This window comes from Triturus cristatus, chromosome 9 (genome assembly GCF_964204655.1).
Source record: "Triturus cristatus chromosome 9, aTriCri1.1, whole genome shotgun sequence".
Lineage (NCBI taxonomy): Eukaryota > Metazoa > Chordata > Amphibia > Caudata > Salamandridae > Triturus > Triturus cristatus.
The window spans coordinates 1,190,003,483-1,190,024,397 of NC_140592.1; the positions used below are offsets into that span (position 1 = coordinate 1,190,003,483).

The window sequence follows — 20,915 nt, forward strand, 5'->3', positions numbered from 1 at the left end:
CTAGTGCAAGTGCGTGAAATGTTTTGCGAGTTTCAGGCTCCACAGTTTCCCAGAACGGCAGACAAATGGTATGCTATTCCACCTTTCCTAAAATTGTTGCAAATTTATAACAATTCTATAACAATTCACCCTTCACCCAGATTGAGTTAAGCTGTTGACTGTGAAAAGGGTGATTATAGGCTGCATCATGTTACCTGAAGTGTGGCCTCCTGGAACCTTCCATGTGGTTGTGGCGGAGACCAGTGACAATGATGGGAAGGAGTGTGCTTGAGTGAGGCAAAGGCATATATGCCTGCGGCAGGCTGCACATTTTTAGTCAACGTAGCAGGAGATCCCTAAGGGTCTATGTCTATATCGAGCTTTCCTAGTTGTTCACCGACCCAATAGCCACCCATGGCGTCTGATTCTCAGGAATGGAATGTCCCTAGTGGATAATGAGTTAAGACGCAACTGTGCCCCAATCCCGGCTGTCGGCAAAGAAGCGGCAGGCAATAGATGTCCCTGTGTTACTTGTGTACCCCCGCACTGTGAATCTGCCTTTCTTTATTTACCGAACTGTCCCTTCTGTGAGCCACCAATTTGTGTTGCAAAGAAAATTTTATATCATGTGTTAGTTGCTCAGTCTAGCACCTCACAGGAGGTCTGAAGGGCTTAAGAGTAATCTTACACCACCTTTTAATCACTTAATTTCATTTCTTATATTGGCAAGGGTTTTCTCTGTATTGATATTAATGACACCCCTAGGTGTTGGGTTTATATTACATTTTAGATCTCATTGAATGTTATATGTTGTTATTATTTTCCATTCTGTATATTAGGGGAGTTTATTAATGTTCCTCCCCTCACAAGTTAGCATTTTAGAGTTAATCAACTACTACTCTTGTTTCTTATTTTTCACAGTCTTTGTTCTGCTACATTTATTCTATCTTGTTTTTCATTTTTAAGTGGATTAAAAGGTGCATATACTGTAGCTTCCACAGGCAGCCAGGAGAGCCAAGATCTCCAAGCAGAGTCTAGAACATGTGGATTTTAATGACACCGCAGAACTGTCCAGTCTACTCTTGTAGGCAACCTTACAGCAGTTTTCTAAGGCAAGCTAAAGTTGGTAGCCTTAAATGTCATTAGGGCCAGGGAACTCTTACCTAGCTTGATGGAAAACTAGAGGAGGCGGAGGCAAGTGATTTCAATTCTGGATTCAGGCCAGGACGCATTACAGTGGCCAAGGTGAGAGGTCCATAACAGGTTTTGTTGATCGGTAGGTCTCAATGAGCTCTCAACAATACATTTGGTAGGGTGATATAGCATATCAGTATGGGTGACGGAGAGACTCTTCAAAAGATTGACATACTTCTATTCTGGAATCGAGCGTGCATGCACAAATTTGTTGTATCAATGTTTGGCAAATGTTGAAAGCCTCGACATTATGTGGTAACTTATTCACATTTATTTATTCATTCACTCATCCATTCATTTATTGATACAAGGTGGTTTTGTACCCAATACTGTATTAAAGTTGCTTGCTTTGTCTTGGTTTGCAGACAAAACCAACACGATCGCGCATTTGTTTGAGTTAGAGCTATTGGCATTGTGAATGGCAATGTTTTTTCCCTATGAGTTTTGGGGTGTATGTAGTGGTAGTATGTGGGTTGTATTGTAGTAGTTAGTTGTGGCATCGCATGGCGGGGATTTATATGGAGTAGTTTTCTGTAGTGGACTTATGTGGTATGGTGTGCTGTGGAATTATGTGGCTAGTAATTATGTGGTATTGAGTGTTGTGGAATTATGTGGAGTGGGTTGTGTGTTATACAGTGAAATTATGTGGAATGCTACTTCCTTTTGTGGAGCAAAGTATTTTAAAGGACACTCAAAAACGCTTTTCAGAAGCTGGAGGCGGACTGTAAACCCCCGAGTGAATACAGCATGTCGAGAGGTAGCGTATGTGCCTGCTACGCTCGACCTAAAAAGGAAGGTTTGGGCTTGGCAAGTAGGTTAACTTGCCAGGTGGAAATGGCAGTTTAAAATTGCATTGCACACACAGTGAATGCAGTGGCAGATCGGTGACATGTTTAAAGGGTTACTTAAGTGGGTGGTATAATCAATGCTGCAGACCCACTGGTAGCATTTAATTTACAGGCCCTGGGCTCATGTAGTGCACTTTATTAGGGACTTATAAATATGTCAATTGGGCATAAGCCAATTTTACCATGTTTTAAGTAAAGAACCCATGCACTTTAGCACTGGTTAGCAGTGGTAAAGTGTTTACATTCCTAAAGGCAACAAAAACGAATTTAGCTAAAATAGGAGGAGGAAGGCAAAAAGTTTGGAGGTGACCCTGCTGAAAGGGCTATTTCCAACCTAAACCCTAAAACCTTAGGAGGCATTTGACCTAGTTGCTGTGAGAAGCACAGGAATTTGATGGCGTAGGACTGAGAAGCGCTTCAAATCCAAGTCAATGATGTGCAGAAAAACAAGACCTGCCTTCAGCTTGCCAACTGGTGCCTCATTTGTCCTACTGTCACATAATGGGTAGGCTTATGCAGTGGGACTAGCATGTTTGCCATGATGCAAAAAAGGTAGCTCCTTGGAAGAAAAACCGAACAAAGTGTCAGTCATCAGAAATCTAAAATCTGATAAAAATTCAAGACTGCTCCCATGGTGACCCACTTATTAAACAACAACCACTTTAAGAAGGACGTAAAGCAGAGTGTCCTTGAACATGTGATCCAGTGAAGAGGAAATGGTAACCTCAAAAACACATTCCAGACAATGGAATCCAGGATGGTTCTGAAAAAGCACGGTAAGAGAAAAATAACTTTATGTGGCTAATGCAAGTACCAACAGAGCTTACAAATGTCCACTGTTGCAAAACCCAGTAGCTGGTGATGTTTTTTCCTTAGTCAAGATTTGAAGACATGATAATAGCTTATGTAGCAAATGTATGGAACCTTTGCACAACACACATACATTGAAAAATAAAACGGATGAGAGCACGGGACAGCGTATAGACACGAGTGAGTGGGGTACAAGGAACAGACCCGTAGAGATGTTAGTTAGATAGGAGGGCACAAAGCAATGAGGTTTGTGGGGATTGGCCAGGCAGGAGGGGGCAGTGATCCAAAAAGAAAAGAATAGGGGACGATAGGGCGGATCAGAGTGGCAGGGACGGAGAAACGTGGGACAGGCCAGATAGAGGTTAAGGTACAAAGTAGGGTGGTGTGAGGTAGTGGTTAGGAAGATCCTTTTTTTTTTTTTAAATACATTTTTATTAGTTTTCTAGACACGAAAAAGTACAATACAATCCTTGGCGTAGAATATCAGACAGATTAGGCTGAGAAACAAAATCAATTTCAACTTCACATAGGTAGAGACACCATTGCAATGTGGTTATATGGCATGTAGATTCCGTACAGCGATAATACATACTTGCTGCTCATCACATATCTAGATAAGTCATGTGCTAGGCAAAGGAATCAGAATAACCTTGCGCATTACAAAAGTATACTATGGCTTCATCTTCATAGTAGGGTTGGACAACACTATCACAATATCAACGTGGGACATAATGCACATAGCACTGGGCTTGTTACAGCGGCAAGGCACGTGGGGAGCGGCAAGTTCAGCCTGGGTTTCCAGCATATTGCACTTTTCCTATGACGTGAGGAACTTAATTGTGTCTGTATCTCCGGAGTGTCTGTCGGAGGTGCTGGCGGTTGTGCGAGAAGGTAGCACTGTAAAGGGCTCCATATATCACTGGGCCTCGAGGCACGAGGTAGCGTTTCGGCATAGCGACTCAGGTGCTCTTGGCAGTATATTAGATCATTAAGCCATTCCTTGTACTTAGGCGCCCGTCCCCTGCCCCACCTGCAGGCCACTCAGCGTTTAGCTAGTAGTAGTGCAATGGTGAGGTATTTGCAACAGGACTTCGGAATGAGCTTGGTGTAACCCAACAAAGCTATTAAAGGTGTGCGTTCTAAGGTGAGGAGTGTCATCTGCTCTAGGGCATCAAAAACCTGTGACCAGTATTCATTCACGCATGGGCAATCCCAGGACAAATGTAGGAAATCGGCCCCAGGACTTCAACATCTTTCGCAGCTATCTGTGTCTTTTAATTTAAAACGGTGCATTTTTACTGGGGTGTAATATAAGCGCTGTAGGAACTTATAATGTGTGACGCGCAGTCTACCACTGGCAGATATTTGCTCTGTTTTTAGACAGCAATATGTCCATTGGTCAGCCGTCATTTCGTATCCCAGTTCCAGGTTCCACTTTGCGCGGGAAGAGCAGGGAAATTCTGTCTGTTGAGTGCGTACAGTGTGATAAAGCGTAGAGACCAGATGTCCCGCCGATACAGTGCGTAGTATCATGTGTAGGGCAACTAGGGTGGGAGGTTCCTGAGGAAATTCTGGAGTGATGGAACGTATACCTTGATGGAGCCGTACATAGAGAAATACGTCCAAAGAGGAGGGCTGTATCGCATGAAAGAGGAGATCAGATGAACGGAATTTCCCATTGTGATAAAGATCTCCCCATGTGGTGATTTTGGGTAGGAGATCCTGCAGGTAGGCGAGTGACCCACTTGTAGCAGCGGTGTTAAGAAGTGATGAAAATGTCAGGGCAGCATTAAGGGGCACAGGTGACACCAGCAGCGGGGGGGGCTATAGAGATATTAAGGCTACAGTACTTAAAGGGAAGGGGTGGCACAGGCAGTAGAAGAGGAGCAACCAGGGCTAATGGGGTCTAAAGGAGAGCCATTGGGTGGGTACAGGGGGTTGGTGGCCTGTGGAGAGTAAGAGTACAGACAGCAGGGCAGAGAGGGAGAGTGACCCTGCAGGAGGGTGGGGTACAGACAGGAGGATGCTGATGTACAGGCAGGATGCGTTTTCAATCTTGCGGAAGTGTGCTTTCGTTTTTTCCAGTAATGGCAGCCTAAACCCTGCAGTTCCAGCCGCGGTTTCTTTTCATCCTGTGGAATGTGTCTTATGTAGCATTACATAAGACACAGCAGTGAAAATTTTCAATGGCCTCACGTACAGGCAGGACACTCCATACATGTCAGCGCTATTGATTTTTTTATTTTATAGAAATAAACCCCTGCTTCTTCGCTGGGTTGGGGAGAGCCGGCTCAGACACAGTCTGTCCTGGAACGCAAATTGAAGGCGCTCAGGCCAATCCTGAAGTTGCTTTCATGCGTGAGAGAAGCTTCAGGATTGGCCGCAGGGCATTCTGGGAGCCTGTGCCGCCTGGAGAAGAGGAGCAGAGAACCGACGCGGCCGGCTGCAGGTAAGTTTATTTTTTAATATTATGTTTTTAATTTTTCCCATTCGCTCATCAAGCACACCGGCCGCTACTGACATTGAGGATATGATTGGTCAGTTTGTTGTTATGGTAATGGTTTGGTACAGTATGCTATAGCGTGCTCCTTACATGATAGTTAGAGAAAGTGCATTTTAGTGTCTCTGTTATATGACTTCAAAAATATGCTTTACATTAACAAGTAAATATTATAGATGTAATTTGCATTATTGCACATTATATAATGTAGTATTGTATTTATATGTATATTGTTGTCTTTGGAAAGAGTAGTGCTTACCACACGATGCATGGATGTTTGGAGGGGCACCACAGTTGCTTGCCTGGGCCCATAACGGAGGCCAAGGGGGGACGGGGGCCCTGATAGGGGCACCCAAAGTCCCTTTCCGTCTGCCTTTCTCTGGTGGTCGTACCGCCATAGGAAGGCAGAGGGAAAGGGGCATTGAAATCCCCACGGCGGTGCCTGAGATTGCACCGCCTCTATTGTAGAGATTACTGTCCGTTGTCGGAAAGCGTCAGTCAGTCCCTCCGCCAGCTACCTCCGACGTAATCCGGCAGTCGGACCGCAGCAGCAGATGTCGAACGGACCTTCACCGACGAGCTGTCGGACGGCCTTCCCCCCGACATCATAATAGGCCCCAAAGTGTCCTCCATCTAGGGGGAAGAGAAAAATCTGACGTTTCTTAAAGAGTGAATCTAGTCCTGGTTTAAACCAAAGCCAGTGGGTTCTTGTAATGTATATGGATGCTGTACTTACTGCTTTTGGAATGGAAAGTACAGCTTGAAGTTGGTCTTATCTTCATCTAATATAACTTGTAACCCGAACTCTTAGAATCTCAGGATTAGGCTATGCATGACATTTAAACATATTCTTAATCAAGTTTCCTTTACCTCACTTTCGTGCACAGTATCTTTTAAGCCTAAAAATGTATTGGTATTTGTTGCAAAAGAGATTGCAGGCTTTCATTGTAACCAACATATATGGGTGTGCCACATAAAGTCATATTACTTTGAAAAGAAATGTATTTTCTCTTTTGTGTTCATCTTTCCTGCTGCTTCTGACACAATGTCTCATAATGTGTGGCAGAATGCCTGATTCATGCTTCCCCCATTCTCTGTTTTCTAGAGGAGCAGCGCATTCATATCCTGATCAACAATGCAGGGGTGATGATGTGCCCGTACTCCAAGACAGTGGATGGGTTTGAGATGCAGCTGGGAGTTAATCACTTGGGTAAGACCACTAATAGCATTGAATAGCATCAATGTATGCATTTGGGATTAAATGAAGGGACTGTTAAAACAGACCACTCAATGTATCCTTGTTAACGACTCACAACAAAAGTATATGTGAACAAGACTTTTTTTGTTTTTGTTTTTAAATCTGTTTATTAGTTTTAACAGTAGTTATACATATATATGCCATTCAGTATTTCCGACAATCACATAATGCATCATTACAATGTCTAGGGGGAGAAAACAACATTTTTAATATGACTACGTCTTGATCACCACTCCGCCGCAGTTCAAGTTCCACTGATGGGGATATACATACATTTAACTGTTCTGGTGAGTGTTCACCAGTGTACTGGATGCACAACGTATGCTGTCTGTTCAACCCTTCTCATCATTTTTTAACAGCAAAAGAAAACAAGTTATTCCATTGGTTTATACAAAAAATTATATGTGTAATGACTAAAGCTTTTCAGAATCAATTCAATATTCCATCAAAAGACAGAAAGTGAATACAAGTAAGTAAATGTTATACATACATTTTCACGAGACATTCCACTTGCCCCACTTCTTGTCTCATTTTTTGGGGCACCCACGTGTTGTAAATGCTTCGTTTTCCGCAATCATACATTTGCCTAGCTCTTTCACCCACTTTTGGATAGACTGTGAGTCCGCTGCCCCCCCCCCATCCTCTTGCTATTTCTCGTTTGACTAGGGTATAACCTAGTGTGGCCAGCTGTTCTACTTCTGTAAGGTCTGTAGACCTTACAGACCTGTAGGCTCTTTGGCACTGCATTATCTAAGGTTATGATTGTAGAAAGCGCCCACCGCTCGCTGGGCCCCAGACCGATCCCGGGGGCACCACCGCTCCCCGGTCATAGCACGGTGGCTAAACTACACTGATCGGGATGCCATATTAAAAAAAGAGGCGCGGGCCAGATGTCCGATTGTCTACAAGGGTAATACACTGTCGTTCTTCCCTGACTATACCCCAACAGTGCAAGCCGCGCTAAGAGAGTTCCTATCAACGAAACGCATGCTGCAGAGCTCTTCCATTCCATATGCTATGCTTTACCCTGCTAAACTGTAAATCACCCACGACGGCCAAGCCCATTTCTTCACTGACGCATAGACGGCACTTAAATTTGCCAAGCACATCTGTCCAAAGACCTCCTCTAAAGGCGCAAGGCGCGTCAACAATCACGAGACTACGCTGGACGAGAATGACTAATCTGATGTGCCTCACAGGATATATTCCTCTGCTTTCCACCATGTTGCCTCCTTTATTTGTCCCGATAGCTGTTTATTTTTTCTTTATAACCCACCCTTCAGTAAGCTAGATACATAGTCATGTTAGAACAGAAACTGTTGGATGCTCTTTTGAGCAGCGGCCCTCATGTCTACTCTGCTTATTGGACGGTGTGCTAGAGCTCATTTCCAGGTGTGCCTGACCACCCTGCCACTGGCAGGTCTCGGCCGTTGTTCCTCGCCCTGCAGGGAGATCTCCCATGTCTCTACCTTGGTTCCTCTTCTGGGGGTACATATGTTTATCCCCTCATTTGTGTTTGTGGGGCAATTTAGGGAGGGGGAGGGTTCTAATTCTCGACCTGTTTGGGAGGTTGGAGTGGGGGTGGTTGAGTTCGGGGGAAATTGTCTTGGTAGTTCTGCAGAGTTCGGGTGGGGGTTTTTTGGTTATGAGAGACACATGCACGATAGCCATTTCAAACTCGACTGACAAACAAGGAGTGTGGGTGTGCACTGTGCATAGATGCCCCGGCGGCCGGAGAGGGCCCTGGGAAACACTGGTCACATGATCTGACGCGATCGGGTGTGCAAGTCACAAACCACAATTTAAGATGACGGATGCACGTTATTTAACATGGAACATACGCGGCTTAAATGATCACAAGAAGGCTAGACTAGTAACTCTTACCTACGAAGACACCATATTGACATATGCTTTTTGCAAGAAACTCGCTTACGTAATCCAGCTGACACTAAATTATTTCCTTGCTCTTGGGGCGAGGTCCACTCCGCCACTTTCTCACAGTATGCCAGGGGCGTTACCATCTTGATCCGACGTGGTCTTGGGTGGCGGACACATCATACCATGATAGACCCGGATGGACGTTTTGTTATAGTGCGAGGCCAGCTGGCATCTACTCTATTCACGCTGGCCGCTATCTATGGTCCTAATTCAGATGAGCCCTTGTTCTTTCAGTCAGTGTTGGCTAAGATTGTCTCGGCAGGATGTGATACTGTCAAATGGGGGGGTGACTATAACACCATCCTTAATAACGCACTCGACAGGGAGGGCGCAGCTCTCAATCCCCATCGTAACGCCACGCTCTCCTTAAACTCTATTATAGCTGAACACAACCTGTATGACACTTGGAGACAGCTTCATCCACTCGTAAGGGTGGTCACCTGTGTGACCTCAGTCAGACAGGTAACTTTGGAGAAAATGGGGGTTCCACTTCCAAATGGAGGTGCGCACAAGTATACTGAGACCTATCTAGGTCTTATTCAAGTTCCAGTTAATTGAAAAGTAATTCTTACAAAGTTAATTTCAATTTCAATCCATTGAACTTTATTCAATTCTTTAGACGTTCTTCATTTTATTAGCAAATTCATTCTTTGCTGAGACATCTTTAAATTACATTTCACAACCACACAATGCATTTCGGGTCATGGGGTGACCCTTCTTCAGGGGTCTCTAATGGAAAAACAAAGAAATATTTTGAGCCCATCAGCCACATTATCAAACATAAAACTCTAAAAAGTTTACACGTAATGTTCTTCATACATATATTGCTGTTGTAATATGACACTTTCTGTTGTTAAATCAGGTCTCAGTATACTTGTGCGCACCTCCATTTGGAAGTGGAACCCCCATTTTCTCCAAAGTTACCTAATTAGAGATAGTGTTTCCAGACAAAACACTGGGAGGAAGCTGCACACAACAAAAATTGTGTACAATTTAAAAAAAAATACGAATACACATGAGTGCCTGATGGACTTCTAATAGAGTTTTTCAATTTGTCTACCCCCCATCGTGAGCACCGCACAGAAAATGAATCTAGAAGAAATTGCGCAAATCGCTACAAACAAGGCAGAAGTTTTGGCTTACACTCCTGAGGAAGCCGAACAGATTTATGGATTGATAAAGGAAACTAGAGCTTTCAGCCCACAGTTGAGCACAGTTAATCAACTATTGAAACAATTGGAGCACGTTAGTAAACGTGAAATTAATCAGCGACTGCACGCAACAACCTTAATTCACTATCATAGAAATAAACGTATCCCAAGAGGTCTGAGAATTGCTTTAAAGCCTATGTTGTGCAGGAGCAATAAAGCTTTCCTCAATAAATGGTACCAAATATTAAATAAATGCAGCTTGGATCTGATTTTATTGATTGTAGAGGAGCTTTCAAAAGAAATTAAAACATTGGAAGAAGAACTTGAAGGAATAAAGCGTGAACTCAATACTCATGAAGATTTGGCTGCAACATTGGAAGATATTAACAATAAATTGGAAAAATACTCCAAAGAAATTGAAGACAGGAAGATTAAAAAATATAGACGTGATACTATAGATTATAAACTAGAGGAAGTTTATAGTTGGGCGGAAGTGTACAATCAAAGAAAGTGGCAACAACCACCAGTCAACGTCAGCTCGTCACAAGAAAGTGTCATATCCGATTCAGAAACAGCACAAAACAGGAAGCCAATGGGAAAAAGTGTACAAACTGCACGTAAAGATCAACAAAATAAGGATCACTGCGTGCTCTAGTGAGGCATACCCAGCGACTGGTCCCGGACACACACCGGCAGCCCCACTCAGGGTAGAGGCGAACGGCCCGAGGACCCACGAGACTGCGAGACCGAAAGGGCTGTGACCGGGCGCCTCTGATATGTAAGTCTCTGTGATGCTGGCGATACCGCCTATGCCTGCGTGTATTATTGTTTATAAATGCCAATAAAAATGTTTTACAAAAAAAAAGATCAACAAAATAAGGTGGCTTTTTAAGAAACAAGCCCGGCTGCAAACAATGTTCCTTCAACGTCCGTAACAACGGGAGAACCCCCAAAACAAGGAGGGGAAAAAGAAAAAATAAAGGAAACGGAGACAGAACGAGAACTACGATCAGCAAAAAAGAAGATGACCTTGTCATAAATATATCGGACACCCACTTGACTACGGCTCAAACTAATCTCCTGAATAAAGGTCTGACATTTGTTCCAGTATATAAGTCGAATCCGCAAGAAACAGAAATATCCATCTTTAAATTTCTGCGCACATTGCGCCTAAAAAATTTCTTCAGTAATCTTCCACCATCAGAAAAACCTGAAAGTACCACCAAAGAGTTCAGAGTTAAGAGCACATATTGTGCACCTACCTCACACAAAACCATTGATGCTTATGAAAGAATTATCACCACTAAAATGAGGAAAATCAATTACCAAAGTGGTACCAAAAGTACTTTTTCCAAAAAAGAATGGAACACTTTAAGATCTTTGAAGGAAATGACAAAGATTACCATACAAAGAGCGGATAAAGGGGGAGCCCTAGTGGTAATGAACACGGAATTTTACATGGAGAGTGTGCGTACACATTTACAAGATGTTAACACGTATCATAAACTGGACCAAGATCCTACAGATATATTTGCAAATACATTGAAAAATATCCTGGATAAGGCACTCAAGATTAAATGGATCACAGAAAAAACATATCAATTTTTTAACATAAAATATCCTCGGAGACATCAGTTCTACATGCTCCCAAAAATTCATAAGCATGCCACTAAACCACCCTTCAGACCTATAGTGTCCGCATGTGGATCAATTTCTGAACCTCTAGGGCAATACCTAGATTGGTTCATGCAACCTCTGGTACAGAATTGGTGTACTTACGTTAAGGATACCACCGCATTTCTGAATATGCTGAACAGCATTGAAATTCCAGTGAATGAAGAAATATGGTTATGCTCCATCGACGTAACATCACTATACACCTCCATCCCTCACAATGAGGGGCTAGAAGCTATGGAATGGAGTCTACTGAAAAATGACGTAACAGGAACCGATAAAGTATTTATGTTGGAACTACTACACTTTGCGCTATTTCACAGTTACCTGGAATGGGAAAATTAATTTCATGAACAATGTAGTGGAACATCCATGGGTTTTGCGGGGGCACCATCCTACGCAAATACATTCATGGCTAAATTTGAAATTGATCACATACTCAACAACACAGATTGGTTAATTGGCATCATGGTATTTAAAAGATACATAGACGATATCTTTATAATTTAGAAAGGACCAAAGAAAAACTGGTAGAAAATATTCATGTTTTAAATCAACAGCACGAACGGATTAAATTCACTCACCAAATTGATAAAAATGAGCTAGCATTTCTGGACGTTAAAATAACTTTAAGGAATGGTCAAATATGCACTGATGTGCACATTAAAGACACTGACAGAAATAGTGGTTTCCACTATGAGAGTTTCCATCACCATTCACTTAAGAAGCATTTACCCTTGTCCCAATTTATCCGCTATAAAAGAATCACATCGGATCCTAACAACTTATCCTCTACAATCGACATGCAGATCCAAAAATACAAGAAACGTGGATATCTAAAGGCCATATTACAAGAATCCAAAACAAAGGTATTAGCAATGAGCAGAGATTCCTTACTTGGCAAGAAAGAAAAATCTGATAAAAAAACTCACAGTATGTGTGTTGAAATATTCAGTACAAACCACCCAGAGCACTAAAATCATGAGAAAACATTGGTCTCTCATAACACAGGAACCTGATCTTCAACCATTAGTTGCGAATCAAATAACGTTTGCCTACAAGAGATCTAAGAATGTGAAAGAACTACTAAAAAGACAGAGGACACTGAGTGACAATACAACGTATAAGGGAATGAGAAGATGCGAAAATTGCATGCACTGCAATAATGTGATGACTGGTCAGTCTTTTACGCATCCAATGACAGGAAAAAATATTCCTTTACTTCACTCAAGTACTTGTGATACCAAAGGGGTAATTTATGGAATAAAGTGTCCTTCTGGAAAGCTATACATAGGACAAACAGAGCGCAAAATAAAAATAAGAATAACTGAACACAAAAGCAATATCAGACAAAAAAATCAAAAGTCTACAGTGGCCACTCATTGGATGGAAGCAGGACATCATATTTCACAATTGCGATTTACCATATTGGAAGTAATCAAACCATACCCTTCTATGGATGCTCACAATCAGAGATTAAAAGCAGAATACTTTTGGATTCGTAAAATGGACAGTATGCAACCGTTAGGACTAAATGACAGGATAGAATTATCGTGCTTTCTTTTAATAGAAATTGAGGAAAATGACATTGAACTCCTGTTTCTAACATTCACATATGTTTTTACCCCAACCCAAAATGGCTGAACAAAATACTCCAATTGCAAGTTATATTTTGTGTTTGTACCTAAAGCTTTTTCATTTATGTACTAGTTCTTGTGCCTTTTAGTTTAAGAATGAACCACGTTATTATTTATGATATAGGAACACAAATATACAGTTTAAATGATGTATTTCACATTATGAACGTTTTAGTTTTCAAAATGTGCGTTAGCGCTTAGAGAATTAACTAAGGTAATACAAGGGTTCATGACAGCCTAGAAATGCGGATTGTTCAAACTCTTTAGAAGGTATATACACCGTGATGCCTGATATTTTGACTTTGTATATCCGCGATCATGTGATAGCGTTTGAACCAATCAGGAAGCTGTTATATAGAAAGATAATATCCAGGCTAGTAAGCAGGATTTCCATTAGAGGAACACTGAGGCGTGTTCTACGTTTCACACAAATGTAAGTGTTGAGTATGAAACGCTATGCTTCATTATAGTCATCTTCTTAATGAATTTACACAGTTATAGTTAGTTATGGGCATTCTGCTTTGAACACGCCAATATGTTTTAGCACATAAACAGAGTTAATGAGTCAGATAGAGTCTGTGAAACATCACGCACAAGATTGTTTGTTTGTTTATTCATTAGCGCGAGGACCTTCGATGCTTTACTTTAAGAATGGTTTTTTTCCCTGTTTATTTAAAGCTCACAAAAGACCTCGTGCGAGTTTGGATTGTTTGTCAGCGCAATCTAGGGCGTTTATTTTTGATAATTTGATAGGGTAACCTTCGGGTGACAACAAGATTAGTTGGTACCTGATTTAACAACAGAAAGTGTCATATTACAACAGCAATATATGTATGAAGAACATTACGTGTAAACTTTTTAGAGTTTTATGTTTGATAATGTGGCTGATGGGCTCAAAATCTTTCTTTGTTTTTCCATTAGAGACCCCTGAAGAAGGGTCACCCCATGACCCGAAATGCATTGGGTGGTTGTGAAATGTAATTTAAAGATGTCTCAGCAAAGAATGAATTTGCTAATAAAATGAAGAACGTCTAAAGAATTGAATAAAGTTCAATGGATTGAAATTGAAATTAACTTTGTAAGAATTACTTTTGAATTAACTGGAACTTGAATAAGACCTAGATAGGTCTCAGTATACTTGTGCGCACTTCCATTTGGAAGTGGAACCCCCATTTTCTCCAAAGTTACCTAATTAGAGATAGTGTTTCCAGACAAAACACGGGGAGGAAGCTGCACACAACAAAAATTGTGTACAATTTTTAAAAAAATACAAATACACATGAGTGCCTGATGGACTTCTAATAGAGTTTTACCTCAGTCAGACAATCATGGTCACGGCTGGACTATTGGTTGGTGTCTGCCGACCTGATGACTTGGACTACCGATACGCAGCACCTCCCACGTACCCTCTCCGATCATGCCCCGGTACTATTGAAGTGGTGGATCCCGGATATGAAACCACGCGCCTTTCCATGGCGGCTCCCGCCTCATGTTCTTTTGGACCCGGTCTTTAAGGCCGAAATAGCCACAGATATCCAAAACTGCTTTTCCTTAAATGAGGGTTCAGTGGACTCCCCGTCCGTATTATGGGATGCTTTTAAGGTGGTTATAAGGGGTGCCTGTATCGCCAAGCAGTCAGGTGTTCTTAAATCCATTCGGTCGACCCTGGCCAGATTAGAGCAAGACTTCAAAGATCTGGAAACGCAGTTTTATGCCACTAAAGATGCTCCCTATCTGGGATCTATCCGTACCCTTATCACAGAGTTTGAGCAAGAGGCTGGCAGGGAGACACATTTCTTGGGAAAGGAAGCCAGATCCCGCGGATATGGGGAGGGAGACAGAGCTGGGAAAACTCTTGCCAACCTCTTATGTCAGAGAACTGCCCCCACGTATATAGTGGAGCTCATGGATGCTGATTCTATCCCCATCCGTGGACAAGTGGGCACCCATGAACTTCTCACTCAATTCTATACGTCCTTATATGCGGCCAAACAAACTTCCATACATCCCGATCTGATGGGCTATCTAGATTCCCTACAACTGCTATGGCTGAGCCCTAGACACAGACCGTACCCTTTCACGATAGAGGACATTACCCAAGTTATTAGCGCTCTCCCAACTGGAAAGGCCCCGGGGCTAGATGGACTAACCACCCTTTTCTATAAATCCTACGCTGATATTCTAGCTCCCCGATTATTAGATGTCTACCAGGAATCATTAGAGGCCGGGGTGTTACCCCAGTCCATGCGTGAAGTGGTAATCATAACGCTGCTCAAACCAGATATAGCTCCAACACTGTGCGATTCTTACTGACCCTTGTCCCTCATAAACATAGACACCAAAATTCTAGCTAAGTTAAACGCGAACCGACTACAACCCCTGCTACCTATTTTTGCCCGCCCGACCAATCCGGCTTCATTCCCGGGCGATCTACGGCCCAAAACTTGCGCACTTTTTTTTCGGTCCTACATCAGATTGATCCAAAACACCTTCCGGCAGCTGTTTTTTTAGACGCTACTAAGGCGTTCGACTCCCTGGAGAGGTCCTACCTATTTACTATTCTGCTGCGCCTGGGATTTAGCCCCAACTTCCTCAAATTGATCAAACTGCTTTATGCTAAGCCGACAGCAAGACTCTTAGCCAATGGTCTCCTATCTGACGCATTCTCGATCTCCAGGGGCACGTGTCAGGGGCGTCCCCTATCCCCACTCCTATTCGCAATTGCGATGGAGCCTTTACCAGCCCGGATCCGTCAACACCACTCCTCCCGAGGTTTAATTTTTATTGACCGCAATCTCACCATATCTACGTATGCGGACGACATAACATTATATGTAAGATATCCAGAAGAGAACCTAAACCTGCTACTTAGGGAGCTATTAAGATTTGGGGGGGCTGTCTGAGATTAATGTAAATTGGTGAAAATCCTCCATTCTGCAATTAACAGATACACCGTTGTGCAGAACTCTTGAGTTCCCACTACAGTGGGCAGAGGGAGAGATCAAGTACTTAGGAGTGCGGCTCTGCAGAGATCTGCAACTCCTGTGGAACTTGAACTTCGGCAAATTGTACTCCTGGCTAGAGGACAAAATCAAAATCTGGTCACTGCTTCCCCTATCTTTGGCAGGCAGAATAGCCATTCTTAAAATGATTGTCCTTCCTAAGTTTTTATACTATTTTGTAAACATCCCAATTCCTCTGACCCAGGCTTTTTTTTAAACATTACGTTCCGCAGCCATTTCGCTGATTTGGGGGGGCAAGCAACCATGGATCGGTTGGGATGTCCTAACTCGCCCATTGAGTGCTAGGGGCCTAGGTGCCCCGGATTTTGAACTATATGCCCTTAGCGCTCAGCCTCAGTTTCTACTCTACTGGACCTACCCTGTCCCGTTTCAGCCCCATGTTGCCACAGAGAGAGACATAGCGGATCCCGTTCCACTTAGCACAGCCGTATACTACCCCTTTCGACGTACCCCAAACGAAATTAATACCATGGAGATGGTGCGCTGGGCTTGGGATGGGCTGCGGAGGCGAGTCCAGGCCCCACTGCTATATGCTCGATCGGTCCCGCTGGCGAGTCATCCACATTTCCCCTTCCTCCATGATGGGGGCGCAATCAACAGAGCCACATGCATGGGTCTAACCACCATGGGAGTTCTATACCCCAACAGTATCTTTCTACTGAATCCAACTGAGCAGGAGGGGGAAGAAACCCCACTACTGGATAAGCTACTATTCCATCAATTAAAATCGACCTGCAAGGCGCTACATCCCACGTTTCCGACACCCCCGTCAACATTGCACTCCCTTCATAATTTATTAAGTACACCATCGCCGCGTAAACTTGTAACCAGGTTGTACACCACCACACAGACTCACACACCGTATGCAGACCCTGCTGCGCTTACGAAATGGCGCCTGGACCTGGGTGACATCCCCACAGACGAGCAGTGGGCCCAGTGCTGCTCTCAGACTAAATATTTATCTCCCAACTATAAGTTACGATTAATACATTTCAAATTTATCAACAGATTTTATAGAACCCCCCTACAACTTTTCAAAATAAACCTTAGAGCAGGGGTCTCCAACCTTTTCTGTAGTGAGAGCTACTTCCGATCAGTGAAAATCTTCGTGAGCTACTAAAGGCCAAGCAACTCGCGCATTTTTTGGAGACACCTCCCGCGCCCTGCTTAATTGTCTTTAAGCCTAATTTCTTTATGGCCCATACTGTGGTATGAACAAAATACAACTATAGAGCTGATCAAAGCTGTCAGCAGACTGAAAATCATTAAATAGTAAACTGTATATCTGTCTCACACCTCATTCGCCACACTGCTATGCAATGCGTCACATAACATGATAACAATAACTGCACCTTGGTGTTTATCAGGCAAGACAAGAAAGCACTTCCAACATAGGATCAAAAACCAAAGAAAACACTTCGAACCAACCACCCTACACATGCCATAGCTTGCTAACCATGTAGGTAAGTGCTCCGGTGCCACAATTAGTAAGCGCTATTAAACTGCTGCAATAGAAGGCTTCCCCTTTCTTCATTATCAAAAACAAAGGGAGAAAGGTTATGTTACAAATTAATACATATGATTTTCATTCATGTCCGGGCCTTTGCAGACTATTGGAACAACAAATGGCCGACATTTGGAAAGGTGGTAGCCTTGCTTTCCTTATAAAGCACTTCACTCAGTTCTATAACACATGCTTTAAGTCTGCAAAGTCCATTTTCAGAAAATGCACAGTTCTGCAATGTTCAGCAACAGACTGTCTGCTAAGCCTTACACTCACTGCACAGTCCTCTTCGACTTCCAGTAATAATATATAGTAGCATGAAACATAGGTCAATGTCCCTCAGCGCATACCTCAATAAACAGAAAGCTCCATAGCCTGATCAATAACAGGTTCTAGCCAGGAACAACCCTTTGTAATCCATTAAAAAAGGAATACAATACATTCATCTAGTCCAGCCTTATCACACTTCTGTTGAGTAGGACTCGCCTACAAACAATACAAACACATGCAAAAAAAGATAGTTGGATTATTTTCATATAAACATAACTTTCTGAAAAGGAGCATGAAAAATAAATAGCACACTGGTAGTTCGCCTTACTCTCATGGTATTTCAAATGGGCTCTCATCACCCGCCCAGACCATGGGGAAAGCTGATATTTCTCAGACATTTCTGTGACTATGCATAAAGAGGGCTGCATTATAGCGCCTATTTGCTTTAATTGAAAATGTCATTATTGAAGCAGAAGGCCCCTTGTGTAACCTTACATATTATTGAAATAAGAAATAAAGCAAACTTATACATTAACTAATCTAATCTACAGATCAAATTAATTCAAACTCCTACACATCATGAAATACTGAAAATGCTCAGACAAGCGAGCATGAATTTGTTCCTTAAAAACATGCCAAATCTGATCACACCTCGTGCATGCTCACACACTCCAGTTGTCTATTGCACTCACCAGCCTGCTTTCCTCCTACATAGGCCATGAGTTTCTAAATAAGTACAATGGAGTCCTTCATTCAACATTCTTCTGAGTAACACCTCAAGAACCATGCTAAATAAAGACATTACAACAATGGGATCAAAGTGCATGGGTAAAAGGGCTAATGAGCCTTGCTTATAAAAATCCCACGCAAGAAGAAATTACATCATCTTAGCCCAGCCACTAAAATTGTAAACTGCCGCTAATAAATGCATAGCAGTAGATTAGTAGAAGTACTTAACAAATCAATTTGTTTTGCGTAGCTGTGGTGCAGCAAAACACAGCTCTGTGTCACACAAGCAGAGCTGCCTATGCACAAAGGAAGAGTGTGGGAGACAGAGAGACTGGGAGTGATAGGACAGAGAGGTGAAGGGCCTGCTTTGGGAGGATCGGGTCAGTACATGTAAAGCGCTTTGATTTCAACTTCGGCTGACACCACGCTTTAAAATTGAAAGAATATATAATGAAGCACATTAGCAGCCAATGTTAAAATCAAAGGGTCTTGCATGCACTGAGCCGCTTTCATTGACTACCACACAAAGGCAAATTTATAGCGTGCTGTAGTAGTAAGTGAAAGCAGTTTGTGCAGACAAGAATCTTTGATTTTAACATTTCCTGCCACCCCAGTTCCTGCCCAGTACCTGCAAGGACCTTGGACTTTAACCTCTGCTGCCACCGTGCTTTGTTACTGAAGTCCGATAGAAAGCACGGTGGCAGCCGATCTTAAAATCAAAGGGCCTTGCATGCACTAAGTCACAACGTCCTTGCCTGCCCTGAACTGCTTTCACTGACTTCCACACGAAGGCAAATTTAAAGCGTGTTGAAGTCAGTGAAAGCAGTTCAGGGCAGGCAAGGACTTTTGATTTTTAACATTGGCCTCCGCCGTGGTAGCAGCTCATGCCTGCAGAATCTTGGATTTTAAGGTCGGCTGACACCGCACTTTATATCGAAGGCAAATGTAAAGAGCGGAAGCATCTGACCTTAAAATCAAAGGGCCTTACATTCACTTAGCAGCTTTCACTGTCTACCACGCAAAGGCAAATTTAAAGCGTGCTGTAGTCAGTGAAAGCAGTTCATGCAGGCAAGGACTTTGGATATTTAAATCTGCTGCGACCGCGGTAGCTGCTCAGTGCCTGCAAGCACCTTGGATTTTAATATCGGCTGCCACCGCGCTTTGTTACTTAAGGCAGATGTAAAGCGCGGTGGCTGCTGATGTTAAAATCAAAGGTCTTACAATGCACTTAACCGGTTTTACAAACTATGCTGCTAATAATCAGGGGGGAACACTTACCAGTCCTGCGCAGCTTCCCAGGAGGATGAGATGGCAATTATGAAGTGTGGTGCCTGCCTGGAAAAGGCAGGTGGCGCGTGACTGCAGGAAGAACGTCACGTTCTTTGGCCCGCCCCACCCCAGCTAAGCTCACTTCAGCTAATCAGAGCAGCTGGTTTGTGTGAGGGCGGGCAAGGTCTTAGAGCTGGCAAAGACAATGATGGGATACAAAATAAAATGCTTAAATTACGTCTCTATAATTAGAAAGTAGCGCGAGCTACTCCCAGAGGGTCGGCGAGCTACCAGTAGCTCGCGATCGACCGGTTGGAGACCCCTGCCTTAGAGAGTCCTCAAATTGTTGGAAGTGTAGACAGGAGGGAGCCGCATTCCTCCACGTGGCCTGGGAATGCCCCGCGGTCTCTAGCTACTGGACGGAGGTAACTGAAACTATACATGCAATTACGGGTCAACCCATTGACCGTACACCCTTGGTGTTGCTTTTAGGCTACGTAGCGCAGATACGACCTGAATATCGGCGTTTAGCAGCAATGTTGATAGTGCTTACCAGACGCAGGCTCGCAATACATTGGGGAGCCACCCGGGGTCCAAAAATCAAGGACTGGTTACATGACGTTGCCTACTGTCAAGAGCAGCTGACCCTTTACTGGGACTTCATGCCGACAGCTTCCAGACCAAAAGATATCTGGGAACCTTTCAAGATCTGGCTTTGTGTCCGTGGTGCGCCTTCAGACCCATATTGAGCTCTTGACTAGATGTGCGAATGTGGATTTTTTGCCGAAGCTGGTGTATTCAGGTGTTAGTTATCCGTGACGAAAAAGCACATTTGTTTCTTTGTGTATTTAGTCTAGACCAACTGCTACATACAATGCTATTTCTCCCTAAAGCGGGACTTCCTGGCTGACTATGGGGCAATGAAGTTAATTGCTTATGTGTCGTCTGTTGCCATATACATGCCTGCTATGTTTGTATGCTCTGTGTATGATCTCTCAAATAAAATAATAAATATTTTTTTTTCTTTTTAAAAAAAAGCAATTGGTCCTCTAACGATGACAACTCTGGTATATCTGTAAGGTCTGGAAAAGCTGTGGTGAGGGCATGTCTAATTTGCAGGTACCTGAACAT

General features: G+C 43.0%; 1 protein-coding gene across 2 annotated transcripts in view; it reads left to right on the plus strand.

The window, feature by feature from the left end:
* The window catches only part of LOC146799610 (retinol dehydrogenase 12-like), a 143,796-nt gene that overhangs the window by 97,478 nt on the left and 25,403 nt on the right, over window positions 1–20,915 (plus strand). For both annotated transcript variants that reach the window (XM_085627196.1, XM_085627195.1), the window contains one exon: window positions 6,437–6,541. In XM_085627196.1, the coding sequence (XP_085483322.1) occupies window positions 6,437–6,541 (105 nt within the window). The remainder of the gene's footprint in view (window positions 1–6,436; window positions 6,542–20,915) is intronic.